The sequence below is a fragment of the Bombina bombina genome, chromosome 4, assembly GCF_027579735.1.
Source record: "Bombina bombina isolate aBomBom1 chromosome 4, aBomBom1.pri, whole genome shotgun sequence".
NCBI lineage: Eukaryota > Metazoa > Chordata > Amphibia > Anura > Bombinatoridae > Bombina > Bombina bombina.
This window is the reverse complement of record NC_069502.1, coordinates 1,207,463,103-1,207,477,577: the sequence shown is the minus strand read 5'-3', so window position 1 is coordinate 1,207,477,577 and position 14,475 is coordinate 1,207,463,103. Positions and strand designations below refer to the sequence as shown.

The 14,475-nt window shown below is 37.7% G+C and overlaps 1 protein-coding gene across 1 annotated transcript in view; it reads right to left on the bottom strand.

The window, feature by feature from the left end:
• Positions 1–14,475, bottom strand: part of MDGA1 (MAM domain containing glycosylphosphatidylinositol anchor 1) — an 802,309-nt gene that overhangs the window by 74,897 nt on the left and 712,937 nt on the right. Inside the window, exon 13 of the mRNA XM_053712693.1 lies at positions 8,513–8,665. Within this exon, the coding sequence (XP_053568668.1) occupies positions 8,513–8,665 (153 nt within the window). The remainder of the gene's footprint in view (positions 1–8,512; positions 8,666–14,475) is intronic.

Genomic DNA, 14,475 nt, shown 5'->3' with positions numbered 1-14,475 from the left:
GCGGCGGGGTCTGGGAGTGGTGGTTTAGGGGTTAATACATATATTATAGTGGCGGCGGGGACCGGGAGCGGCGGTTTAGGAGTTAACATATTTAGTATAGCTTGCGGTGGGCTCTGGGAACGGCAGTTTAGGGGGTAAACACTTTATTTAGTTGTGGCGGTGTAGGGGGGGACAGATTAGGGGCGTTTAGACTCGGGGTACATGTTAGGGTGTTAGGTGCAGACATATCCCATAGGAATCAATGGGATGTCTGGCAGCAGCGAACATGAACTTTCGCTATGGTCAGACTCCCATTGATTCCTATGGGATCCGCCGCCTCCAGGGCGGCGGTTTGAAAACCAGGTACGCTGGGCCGGAAAAGTGCCGAGCGTACCTGCTAGTTTTTTGATAACTAGCAAAAGTAGTCAGATTGTGCCACACTTGTGTGCGGAACATCTGGAGTGACGTAAGAATCGATCTGTGTCGGACTGAGTCCGGCGGATCAAAGCTTACGTCACAAAATTCTACTTTTGCCAGTATCTAGGGCTTGATAACTAAGGCGAATCAGCCTCGCCTCAAATACGCTGCGGAATTCCAGCGTATTTGAGGTAGACACGTTGATAACTAGAGGCCATAGCGTATGCTATAATATAATAACTAGCGACTCTAGATTTAAGTTTTGTATGTAAGTGTCAAACAGTATGATACAAGTTTGTTATATTTCTTCACTTTGATGTGCACGGTTTGCACAAGCAATTTGATACCAGTATGATATATTTCTTCACTTTGATGTGCCTGGTACGCTTAAACAGTATGATACCAGTATGATATATTTCTTCACTTTGATGTGCTTGGTATGTGATTAAGATACAGGGTTTAAGCTAGCAATCGGCTGACTGGGTTCAATCCCAGCAGTACGCAGGTAGGAGGACGCCTTTGAGCGCATAGACCTGTATGCATTGAATGAATTTGCTGCACCCTACATTACATGCCACATACTGATAATTGTGGGTATCCTCACGCCCCTGTCTGACCACACATGCCCATTTTTATGATTGTTTTTAAATTTTCTTTTGGATCATTCATTTGTGTAATATAGAGTAATGGAAGACACATACCCATTTCTCTCATGATCCAATTTGATCTTGTTCGTCTATTCTAGTATATATGTTAAATAAAGTGTTTTAATAATTTCTCTACTCTATATTATCTACATAGTGTCTAATTCAGCACTAGGCTTTAATGCCTTAAATACTTTATCCCTCCTAACATATCCTTAAATATTATTAACCCCTAATCTGCCGGCCCTAACATTGCCGCCACCTACCTACATTTATTAATCCCTAATCTGCCGCCCCCAACGTCCCCGCCATTATATTAAAGTTATTAACCCCTAAACCTAATGCCCCCTAACTTTAATATAATTAAAATAAATCTAAATAAATATTTACTATCATTAACTAAATTATTCCTATTTAAAACTAAATACTTACCTGTAAAATAAACCCTAAGGCCTAGATTTGGAGTTCGGCGGTAAAAGGGCTGTTAACGCTCCGCGGGTTTTTTTCTGGCCGCACCATAAATTTAACTCTGGTATCGAGAGTTCAAACAAATGCTGCGTTAGGCTCCAAAAAAGGAGCGTAGAGCATATTTACCGCAAATGCAACTCTCGATACCAGAGTTGCTTACGGACGCGGCCGGCATCAAAAACGTGCTCGTGCACGATTCTCCCATAGGAAACAATGGGGCAGTTTGAGCTGAAAAAAAACCTAACACCTGCAAAAAAGCAGCGTTCAGCTCTTAACGCAGCCCCATTGTTTCCTATGGGGAAACACTTCCTACGTCTGCACCTAACACTCTAACATGTACCCCGAGTCTAAACACCCCTAACCTTACACTTATTAACCCCTAATCTGCCGCCCCCGCTATCGCTGACCCCTGCATTACACTTTTAACCCCTAATCTGCCGCTCCGTAAACCGCCGCCACCTACGTTATCCCTATGTACCCCTAATCTGCTGCCCTAACATCGCCGACCCCTATGTTATATTTATTAACCCCTAATCTGCCCCCCACAACGTCGCCGACACCTGCCTACACTTATTAACCCCTAATCTGCCGAGCGGACCTGAGCGCTACTATAATAAAGTTATTAACCCCTAATCCGCCTCACTAACCCTATCATAAATAGTATTAACCCCTAATCTGCCCTCCCTAACATCGCCGACACCTACCTTCAATTATTAACCCCTAATCTGCCGACCGGAGCTCACCGCTATTCTAATAAATGTATTAACCCCTAAAGCTAAGTCTAACCCTAACACTAACACCCCCCTAAGTTAAATATAATTTTTATCTAACGAAATAAATTAACTCTTATTAAATAAATGATTCCTATTTAAAGCTAAATACTTACCTGTAAAATAAATCCTAATATAGCTACAATATAAATTATAATTATATTATAGCTATTTTAGGATTAATATTTATTTTACAGGCAACTTTGTAATTATTTTAACCAGGTACAATAGCTATTAAATAGTTAAGAACTATTTAATAGTTACCTAGTTAAAATAATAACAAAATTTCCTGTAAAATAAATCCTAACCTAAGTTATAATTAAACCTAACACTACCCTATCAATAAAATAATTAAATAAACTACCTACAATTACCTACAATTAACCTAACACTACACTATCAATAAATTAATTAAACACAATTGCTACAAATAAATACAATTAAATAAACTATCTAAAGTACAAAAAATAAAAAAGAACTAAGTTACAGAAAATAATAAAATATTTACAAACATAAGAAAAATATTACAACAATTTTAAACTAATTACACCTACTCTAAGCCCCCTAATAAAATAACAAAGCCCCCCAAAATAAAAAATTCCCTACCCTATTCTAAAATACAAATATTACAAGCTCTTTTACCTTACCAGCCCTGAACAGGGCCCTTTGCGGGGCATGCCCCAAGAATTTCAGCTCTTTTGCCTGTAAAAAAAAACATACAATACCCCCCCCCCAACATTACAACCCACCACCCACATACCCCTAATCTAACCCAAACCCCCCTTAAATAAACCTAACACTACCCCCCTGATGATCTTCCTACCTTGTCTTCACCATGCCAGGTTCACCGATCCGTCCTGGCTCCAAGATCTTCATCCAACCCAAGCGGGGGCTAGACATCCACTGAAGAAGTCCAGAAGAGGGTCCAAAGTCTTCCTCCTATCCGGCAAGAAGAGGACATCCGGACCGGCAAACATCTTCTCCAAGCGGCATCTTCTATCTTCTTCCATCCGATGACGACCGGCTCCATCTTGAAGACCTCCAGCGCGGATCCATCCTCTTCTTCCGACGACTAGACGACGAATGACGGTTCCTTTAAGGGACGTCATCCAAGATGGCGTCCCTCGAATTCCGATTGGCTGATAGGATTCTATCAGCCAATCGGAATTAAGGTAGGAATTTTCTGATTGGCTGATGGAATCAGCCAATCAGAATATAGTTCAATCCGATTGGCTGATCCAATCAGCCAATCAGATTGAGCTCGCATTCTATTGGCTGATCGGAACAGCCAATAGAATGCGAGCTCAATCTGATTGGCTGATTGGATCAGCCAATCGGATTGAACTATATTCTGATTGGCTGATTCCATCAGCCAATCAGAAAATTCCTACCTTAATTCCGATTGGCTGATAGAATCCTATCAGCCAATCGGAATTCGAGGGACGCCATCTTGGATGACGTCCCTTAAAGGAACCGTCATTCGTCGTCTAGTCGTCGGAAGAAGAGGATGGATCCGCGCTGGAGGTCTTCAAGATGGAGCCGGTCGTCATCGGATGGAAGAAGATAGAAGATGCCGCTTGGAGAAGATGTTTGCCGGTCCGGATGTCCTCTTCTTGCCGGATAGGAGGAAGACTTTGGACCCTCTTCTGGACTTCTTCAGTGGATGTCTAGCCCCCGCTTGGGTTGGATGAAGATCTTGGAGCCAGGACGGATCGGTGAACCTGGCATGGTGAAGACAAGGTAGGAAGATCATCAGGGGGGTAGTGTTAGGTTTATTTAAGGGGGGTTTGGGTTAGATTAGGGGTATGTGGGTGGTGGGTTGTAATGTTGGGGGGGGGGTATTGTATGTTTTTTTTTACAGGCAAAAGAGCTGAAATTCTTGGGGCATGCCCCGCAAAGGGCCCTGTTCAGGGCTGGTAAGGTAAAAGAGCTTGTAATATTTGTATTTTAGAATAGGGTAGGGAATTTTTTATTTTGGGGGGCTTTGTTATTTTATTAGGGGGCTTAGAGTAGGTGTAATTAGTTTAAAATTGTTGTAATATTTTTCTTATGTTTGTAAATATTTTATTATTTTCTGTAACTTAGTTCTTTTTTATTTTTTGTACTTTAGATAGTTTATTTAATTGTATTTATTTGTAGCAATTGTGTTTAATTAATTTATTGATAGTGTAGTGTTAGGTTAATTGTAGGTAATTGTAGGTAGTTTATTTAATTATTTTATTGATAGGGTAGTGTTAGGTTTAATTATAACTTAGGTTAGGATTTATTTTACAGGTAAATTTGTTATTATTTTAACTAGGTAACTATTAAATAGTTCTTAACTATTTAATAGCTATTGTACCTGGTTAAAATAATTACAAAGTTGCCTGTAAAATAAATATTAATCCTAAAATAGCTATAATATAATTATAATTTATATTGTAGCTATATTAGGATTTATTTTACAGGTAAGTATTTAGCTTTAAATAGGAATTATTTATTTAATAAGAGTTAATTTATTTCGTTAGATAAAAATTATATTTAACTTAGGGGGGTGTTAGTGTTAGGGTTAGACTTAGCTTTAGGGGTTAATACATTTATTAGAATAGCGGTGAGCTCCGGTCGGCAGATTAGGGGTTAATAATTGAAGGTAGGTGTCGGCGATGTTAGGGAGGGCAGATTAGGGGTTAATACTATTTATGATAGGGTTAGTGAGGCGGATTAGGGGTTAATAACTTTATTATAGTAGCGCTCAGGTCCGCTCGGCAGATTAGGGGTTAATAAGTGTAGGTAGGTGTCGGCGACGTTGAGGGGGGCAGATTAGGGGTTAATAAATATAACATAGGGGTCGGCGATGTTAGGGGTAGCAGATTAGGGGTACATAGGGATAACGTAGGTGGCGGCGATTTGCGGTCGGAAGATTAGGGGTTAATTATTTTAAGTAGCTTGCGGCGACGTTGTGGGGGGCAAGTTAGGGGTTAATAAATATAATATAGGGGTCGGCGGTGTTAGGGGCAGCAGATTAGGGGTACATAAGTATAACGTAGGTGGCGGTCGGCAGATTAGGGGTTAAAAATTTTAATCGAGTGGCGGCGGTGTGGGGGGACCTCGGTTTAGGGGTACATAGGTAGTTTATGGGTGTTAGTGTACTTTAGGGTACAGTAGTTAAGAGCTTTATAAACCGGCGTTAGCCAGAAAGCTCTTAACTCCTGCTATTTTCAGGCGGCTGGAATCTTGTCGTTAGAGCTCTAACGCTCACTGCAGAAACGACTCTAAATACCGGCGTTAGGAAGATCCCATTGAAAAGATAGGCTACGCAAATGGCGTAGGGGGATCTGCGGTATGGAAAAGTCGCGGCTGAAAAGTGAGCGTTAGACCCTTTAATCACTGACTCCAAATACCAGCGGGCGGCCAAAACCAGCGTTAGGAGCCTCTAACGCTGGTTTTGACGGCTACCGCCGAACTCTAAATCTAGGCCTAAGATAGCTACAATACAACTAATAGTTACATTGTAGCAAGATTAGGATTTATTTTTATTTTACAGGCAAGTTTGTATTTATTTTAACTAGGTAGAAACGTTATTAAATAGTTATTAACTACTTAGTTAAAATAAATACAAATTTACCTGTAAAATAAAACCTAACCTAAGTTACACTAACACCTAACACTACACTATAATTAAATAAATTACCTAAATTAAATACAATTACCTACATTAAATTAGCTAAAGTACAAAAAAAACAAACACTAAATAACAGAAAATAATAAACAAATTAGAGAAATTACTAATTACACCTAATCTAATAGCCCTATTAAAATAAAAAAGCCCCCCCCCCCAAAATAAAAAAACCCTGGCCTAAACTAAACTAAACTACCCATAGCCCTTAAAAGGGCCTTTTGCGGGGCATTGCCCCAAAGTAATTAGCTCTTTTACCTGTAAAAAAAACAACCCCTCCAACAGTAAAACCCACCCCCCACACAACCAACCCCCCAAATAAAATACTAGCTAAAAAAAACTAAGCTCCCCATTGCCCTGAAAATGGCATTTGGATGGGCATTGGCCTTAAAAGGACAGTTATCTGTTTTGCCGCCCAAACCCTAATCTAAAAAATAAAACCCACCCAATACACCTTTAAAAAAAACCTAACACTCTTCATCCAAGCCAGGCAGAAGTGATCCTCCAGACGGGCAGAAGTCTTCATTCAAGCTGGGCAGAAGTGGTCCTCCAGACGGGCAGAAGTCTTCATCCAGACGGCATCTTCTATCTTCATCCATCCGGCGCGGAGCGGGTCCATCTTCAAGACATCCGACGCGGAGCATCCTCTTCATCTGACGACTAAAACAGAATGAAGGTACCTTTAAGTGACGTCATCCAAGATGGCGTCCCTTAGATTCCGATTGGCTGATAGAATTCTATCAGCCAATCGGAATTAAGGTATAAAAAATCTTATTGGCTGATGCAATCAGCCAATAGGATTGAAGTTTAATCCTATTGGCTGATGCAATCAGCAAATAGGATTGAAGTTCAATCCTATTGGCTGTTCCAATCAGCCAATAGAATGCGAGCTCAATCCTATTGGCTGATTGCATCAGCCAATTGGATTTTTTCTACCTTAATTCCTAAGGACCACTTCTGCTCGGCTTGGATGAAGACTTCTGCCCGTCTGGAGGACCACTTCGCCCGGCTTGGATGAAGACGTCTCCCAGTAAGTCAATCTTTAGGGGGTTAGTGTTAGGTTTTAAGGGTGTATTGGGTGTGTTTTATTTTTTAGATTAGGGTTTGGGCGGCAAAAGAGCAAACTGCCCTTTTAAGGGCAATGCCCATCCAAATGCCATTTTCAGGGCAATGGGGAGCTTAGTTTTTTTTTAGCTAGTATTTTATTTGGGGGGTTGGTTGTGTGGGTGGCTGGTTTTACTGTTGGGGGGGTTGTTTGTATTTTTTTTACAGGTAAAAGAGCTGATTACTTTGGGGCAATGCCCTGCAAAAGGCCCTTTTAAGGGCTATTGGTAGTTTAGTTTAGGCTAGGGTTTTTTTTTATTTTGGGGTGGGCTTTTTTATTTTAATAGGGCTATTAGATTAGGTGTAATTAGTTTAAATTTCTGTAATTTGTTTATTATTTTCTGTAATTTAGTGTTTTGTTTTTTTTGTACTTTAGATAATTTAATTAAATGTAGGTAATGGTATTTAATGTAGTTAATTTATTTAATTATAGTGTAGTGTTAGGTGTTAGTGTAACTTAGGTTAGGTTTTATTTTACATGTAAATTTGTCTTTATTTTAACTAGGTAGTTATTAAATAGTTAATAACTATTTAATAACTATTCTACCTAGTTAAAATAAATACAAACTTGCCTGTAAAATAAAAATAAACCCTAAGATAGATACAATGTAACTATTAGTTATATTGTAGCTATCTTAGGGTTTATTTTATAGTTAAGTATTTAGTGTAAAATAGGAATAATTTAGTTAATGATAGTAATTTTATTTAGATTTATTTTAATTATATTTAAGTTAGGGGGTGTTAGGTTTAGGTATAGACTTAGGTTTAGGGGTTAATAACTTTAATATAGTAGCGGCGACGTTGGGGGCGGCAGATTAGGGGTTAATAAGTGTAGGTAGGTGGCGGCAACATTGGGGGCGGCAGATTAGGGGTTAATTAATATAATATAGGTGTCGGAGATGTTGGGGGCAGCAGATTAGGGGTTCATAAGTATAATGTAGGTGGCGGCGGTGTCCAGAGCGGCAGATTAGGGGTTAATAAATATAATATAGGTGTCAGCGATGTTGGGAACGGCAGATTAGGGCTTAATAAGTATAAGATTAGGGTTGTTTAGACTCGGGGTTCATGTTAGGCTGTTAGGTGTAAACATAAATTTTATTTCCCCATAGGAATCAATTGGGCTGCGTTAGTGAGTTTTACACTGCTTTTTTGCAGGTGTTAGACTTTTTTTCAGCTGGCTCTCCCCGTTGATTCCTGTGGGGAAATCGTGCACGAGTACGTTAAACCAGCTCACCACTGACTTAAGCAGCGCTGGTATTGGAGTGCGGTAATGAGCAAAATTTTGCTCAACGCTCACTTTTAACGACGGGTTTCTGAAAACTCGTAATACCAGTGCTGCAGGTAAGTGAGCGGTGAGGGAAAACTGCTTGTTAGCCCCGCATAGCCTCTAACGCAAAACTCGTAATCTAGGTGATAGTGTGGCTGATCAATTTTACCCTCTGATACAGATTATAACGCTCATTATTAGTCATTACCTTCTTCTGTGTCGCTGCTGTCTCTAGTGGGTCCGGTATTCGCCGTTCTTTTGGGATGCTGTGTCTTTGCATTTTGACGAGTCCAATCAAAGTTGTCCATCACATCCTGCAAAAACCCACATATCTTCTCATCCTCAAACCGACATGTGTTATCTATAAATATAGAGACAACGTTAGAGATTTTGTAAAAATGATATCTTGTCTTCATTACGTAGTCTATGGAAGAAAATATCCAATCTGCAAAACAGATTCAGTATTTACACATAATAAGTTCTGTATGAATGAGACTGGGAGTACTAATCAATATTTGTAAAGATAGAAAGGATGGATACATATGCAATAACAAGAATCAAGTTATACTTAAAGGGACAGTCTAGTCAAAATTAAACTTTCATGATTCAGATAGGGCTTGCAATTTTAAACAACTTTCCAATTTACTTTTATCATCAAATTTGCTTTATTCTCTTGGCATTCTTTGTTGAAAGCTAAACCTAGGTAGGCTCATATGCTAATTTCTAAGCCCCTGAAGGCCACCTCTTACCTCAGTGCATTTTGACAGTTTTTCGCAGCTAGACAGCGCTAGTTCTGTTGTTTTCATATATATATATATATATATATACCATTGTGCTCACTTCTGTGGAGTTATTTATGGGTCAGCACTGATTGGCTAAAATGCAAGTCTGTCAAAGGAACTGACATAAGGGGGCAGTCTACTGAGGCTTAGATACAAAGTAATTACAGAGGTAACAAGTATATTAATATAACCATGTTGGTTATGCAAAACTGGGGAATGGTTAATAAAGGGATTATCTATCATTTTAAACCAGAAAAATTCTGTAGTAGACTGTCCCTTTAACTATTAAGATGTTACTCAAAACATAACAACTCTTGAGGACAATAAATGTTTCAATGCATATTAGGCAACTTGTGCTGTCTTGCGGTACATTACATACCAGCCACATGAGAAAACTTCTTGAACACATTTAACACTGTGTTTACTGCAATTGTTTTTAAAGACCAAACATACCCTACCACAATCTCTTTTTGGAGACAACAATTTATACTGTTTTCTCTCAATAAATCTCCAAATGAGGTTGGATAAATCAGCTGTGATTGTCAAATCTACAATATATTTTGAAGAAAGGCACAGCACTTATATTATATAATCCACTTACTGTTCCATCAGCATCACACAAAGCTTAATAAAATATACTGTGGTTTTATACTTGATTATTTTTTCTTTTGGTTTTTCACTACAATTAAATACTATTTTGTGGTGTATTTCTATTCTGTGTCTGATACTGCAGAAATCATTTTTATCAATATACCGTATGGGATTTAGCATAAAGAAGCAAGTCGCAGGCAGATCGATAGCCTGAAACTATGTCCATCAAACAGTTTTTCGGAGAACACAAGTTTTTTTTATGAGAGAGAGACTGATTTACTTCTGGTCTATGAGCACAAGGCCACCAGATCCCTGTAAAACACAGGGAGATAAAACTCTCTGCTGGCGCAGATAAAGCACAACTGTGCCAGGACACCAACATGACCAGCCCTTGACCTCTGCAGATATGAACTTTATCTGATCGGATTAAAAATGTAGCATGAATCTGTGAGCAGTAACACATTTGTTTTAATATTGTTCTAGAACAGAAATCATGATACATATTTTTGTTTGTCATTTTTTAATGTTAGCTGGAAAATTAACCCAGCTGTAGTTAAAAGGATACTGAACCCATTTTTTTCCTTTCATGATTCAGATAAAACAGCAATTTTAGGCATCTTTCTATTTTACTCCTATTATCAATTTTTCTTCATTCTCTTGGTATCTATTTGAAAAAGAAGGAATGTAAGCTTATGAGCCAGTCCATTTTTGGTTCAGAACCCTGGATAGCGCTTGATAATTGGTGGCTGTGTTTAGCTACCAATCAGCAAGTGATACCCAGGTGCTGAACCAAAGATTCGCCGGCTCGTATGCTTTCATTCATGCTTTTTTAAATATAGATACCAAGAGCACAAAGACAATTTGATAATAGGAGTAAATTAGAATGATGCTCTATATGAATCATGAAAGAAAGAAAAAAATTGGATTCAGCATCCCTTTAAACCTGCAAGTAGTTGAGAAATGTTCTAGTGCATGATTTAGTTTAACTAAGCTGTTACATTGTAACTTTTCAGTAGTAAATCATGACTGTTCTATTAGGCACCTAACAAACAGGGCTGGCCTATTGTCTCCACTTCATTTATTCCTAACTAGATAGAGAAAGCAATGACCATCCCACTATTGAAGTGCAGAGTTTGCTCTGCGATTAATGAGCAGTCAGTTGCTTGAACAGAGATCTTATGAGACGGCTATATCCTCTAGCAACTGAACTGCTGGTGGCAACACAAAATGATGGGGCATTTAATGTCAATGGATTTTTGTTCTGCAGCAAACAATACTTATTATGTAGAGATATTGGCTTTTTGTTTCAGTGTGCTAATACTACTGTAGTAGAATAGACATGTCTTACTTGGTGTATAAGTCAATGTCACAACCAATACTAATACTGAGTGGTCCTCTTCCTTTAATGCCCTTGAGTTAGAGTTAACGTTCTATAAATGTTCCTGGAGGGAGGGACTCTCCTATTCTCTTATTTTAGCTTTGTCTAAACATTTATTGCCTTCATAGAGTGTATACAATGTAACCTTGTTTCAGCATCTATTGTTTATGCGAGGGAATGGGGTATTTGCCTTAAGAGACTTACAGATTCCTGTATTTTTAAAATGTATTTTAAAGGGACGCTGAAGTCACAAATAAACTTTTAAGATCAAGAAGTGCATAGAACTTTTTTTAAATACATTTTATTATGAAATTTTCCTTGTTTTCTTGATCATCATTGATAAAAAGCATAGAGAGGTATACTTAGTGTGCATGTGACGTAACCACAATATGTATACCATTGCTACAGACAATGTTACAAACACTGCTACCATAAAGTATAGTCTTACGACACATACACACTCCTGAGAATACCTCAGTATGCTCTAATGAAAGGAACTAAGAAAAGAGATGAAAAGAAATAGGTAAATGTAACCAATCTTTGTTTAAAACCAATATTTGAAGCAAAAGGTGAGTGAGTTTGAAGATCCCTACCCAGAATCCTCTATTCTCATAGGAAACATCTGTAGTTCATGCTTCCTGCACTATACAATGATCTGTTGTGTGCTATTATAATCACAGTAACGTTGTTCTTCATCACAGAAGCGCAAAATCACACTAACACCTAGATTATGAGTGGCGCGCTAACTGTAGCACAAGAGCAATATGTTTTTTTTAGGCTTCCTAGAGCATTTTTAGCCTCTCTAGCCTCACCAATCCTAATGTTCTTACATTTAATAACATAAGGACTGGGAGCCTAAAAACACCATATCGCTCTTGTGCTACAGTTAGCGCGCCACTCGTAATCTAGGCGTAAGTGCGGTAATTACATGAAAATGTAATAATTGTTAATAATAGCAAACTTTAAACCTAAAACAAATAATATATTGCTCAATATTACTCCGAGTGAGGCACACAGTGCTTTATAATCGCATATTCGCTAGAGGTGGGGAATGGTCTGCTACATGTATTACAGTTGTTATGTGTATATAATGCGCACCTGTGTGTTACTTTCATTTAGCGCAATCTGTTACCTGCGCCGTGGCGTGTGCAGGATTATTAGCACTACAGAGAAACAGACAACATATTGTTATATCCTTTTTACACTCAATGTAATTTGCAAAGATGACTTTTATGCTGAATATACATTTTGTTAAAGTGAATGTAAAGTCAGCCTCTTCTCTAAACACCTGTGTAACAGTTGTCAAAAAAAACCTTGAGTTTCATTCATCAAATTCTACCTTTTTTATTCGTTACCTTTATTTTCATTATTTTATCCTTGTTTTCGCTGAAATCAACCTCCTCCCGGCATTCGCGCTCCGTTCCTCTATTTTTTGATCGACGTCTTGATAGCCAATAACGGCTCTAACCACAGGGGGACCCACCCCATTACCATGACGTAATACGTCATCATTGCGCATGCGTTTGCGCACAATGTTATACGGAGTCCTGTCATTTCAATTGAAAAAAATACACGGGAGCGCGCAGTGCCGATACGTAAACAGCGGGTGGGACCGCTGTTTACGTAATATGAGGAAGAATAAGCAAACAGAGAGTGGGAGGAGCGGGTAAGTGAATGATCGATAATTGTTATATAAAATAACATTGAAATAATACATTTTATTAAAAACGGATTGTGGCGGTATGCTTTATCGTATGATTCTCTACAACAATATATTATACAATCTGGAAAAATTTACATTCACTTTAAGTAAACTGACTAAATATAACTGGAATTTATCTATTGTATTCTTCATGTTCCATCTTTATTTTATGTCATCTATTGGATAATATTTTGCTGTCCTTTTGGTGCACTGAAGAGTTTTTAATTTGATGGTATAACTAACTGTTTTAAAATATGTTGTGTCCAATTGCATAAACTTTAATTGCTCGGATTTACTTCATTTTCTTGGTACCGTTGTTGTTAAAGAACATATACACATATGCTCAGGAGCGTGCACGTGTATTGGGAACCATTTGGCAGAAGTACTTCCAAATAAGTATAACATTTTATTCATCAGACATTGTTATGGTTTCACAATTTTTTTTTAAAAATATAATTGTTTTTTTTTTTTGGGAAAAAGCTATATTGTTCATTATTTTATTGATTTCTCCATTTTGTAAATTAGTAGAAATATATAAAACCATATTTTTTTCCCCAAACATTTTGGCATGAATGTTTAGAATCCTTGGCATTGAATAAGAGTTAAAGTAGATAACTAATATACATTTTATAATGGGAAATATAAATTCAGGTGTCTCTATTCAACACTGATTGACCTTTTCTGAGTGTCCAGGAACATCTGCCAGGTCTGGAATGAATAAAACCTTCCTGGAGGAGGATGTAGAATGTAAGAATATTGATTAACCTCTAACATAACTGCAAATAGAAAAATGACCTCTTTTTATCCAGATGCCCATGTAATGCACTTCTGTAATCCAAAGTCATTTTTATTTTTTATAATTTCATATATTGGGGCTTTCTCATGAAACTGGGAGTCTTGCCATGTTAAATTACTTGCAAACATAATGTGGTATCAATAATTTTATTTCATCTTTTTTTACTAATGAATGATGCAGATATTGTCGTAAAACACATTTTTTTTTCTCCCATTGACATATAAGGGATTATGTAACTTTGCTTTGTAGCTGTATGAGCTGATGAGATCATCAACTTAGTGGAAGAAGAAAATCCATTTTCCCAAATGATACCAAGAGAAACATATACATTTGATTTAAAAGTAAACTGGACAATGTGCTATGTCATGGTCTTGTATAATACAATGCTTTATCTGAATCATATATATTTAATTCTGACTTAAATGCCCCTATAGTGCAGTTTTCTGTGATATATACTATGTTGCCTAAAAGCATTGATGTATTGTGATGTATGATCTGACCAGCAGCTATTAAACAACTACCTCATTTACACTGCAAGCTCTCACTAGTCTGTGTATCATTCCCTATGCTATAGTTATACATTCTTTGTACAGAGCTGCAGATACTGTCAGTGCACAGTACTGAGTACAATGTGGAACCATAACAGCATTCAGTAAGTGTGGCTTTTGATTTACTATCCACTACAATTTCTTTTAATATGTCTGTAACGTTGAACGTGCCTTTTTTTCTCTAACATAGCTTTACAAATGTCTTTTTAGCCAGTTAAGTTATTTTAATACATATATGGAAAGGTTAATACTACAAGAGATTCATGTCAGACACGCTGTGCATTGGTTGGGCATTTAAGCATTGCTCCGATCGCATTTTCTGACACAGGATAATATTAGACAGAGCAGTTTGAGTTTTAGAGGTTTAGCTTTAT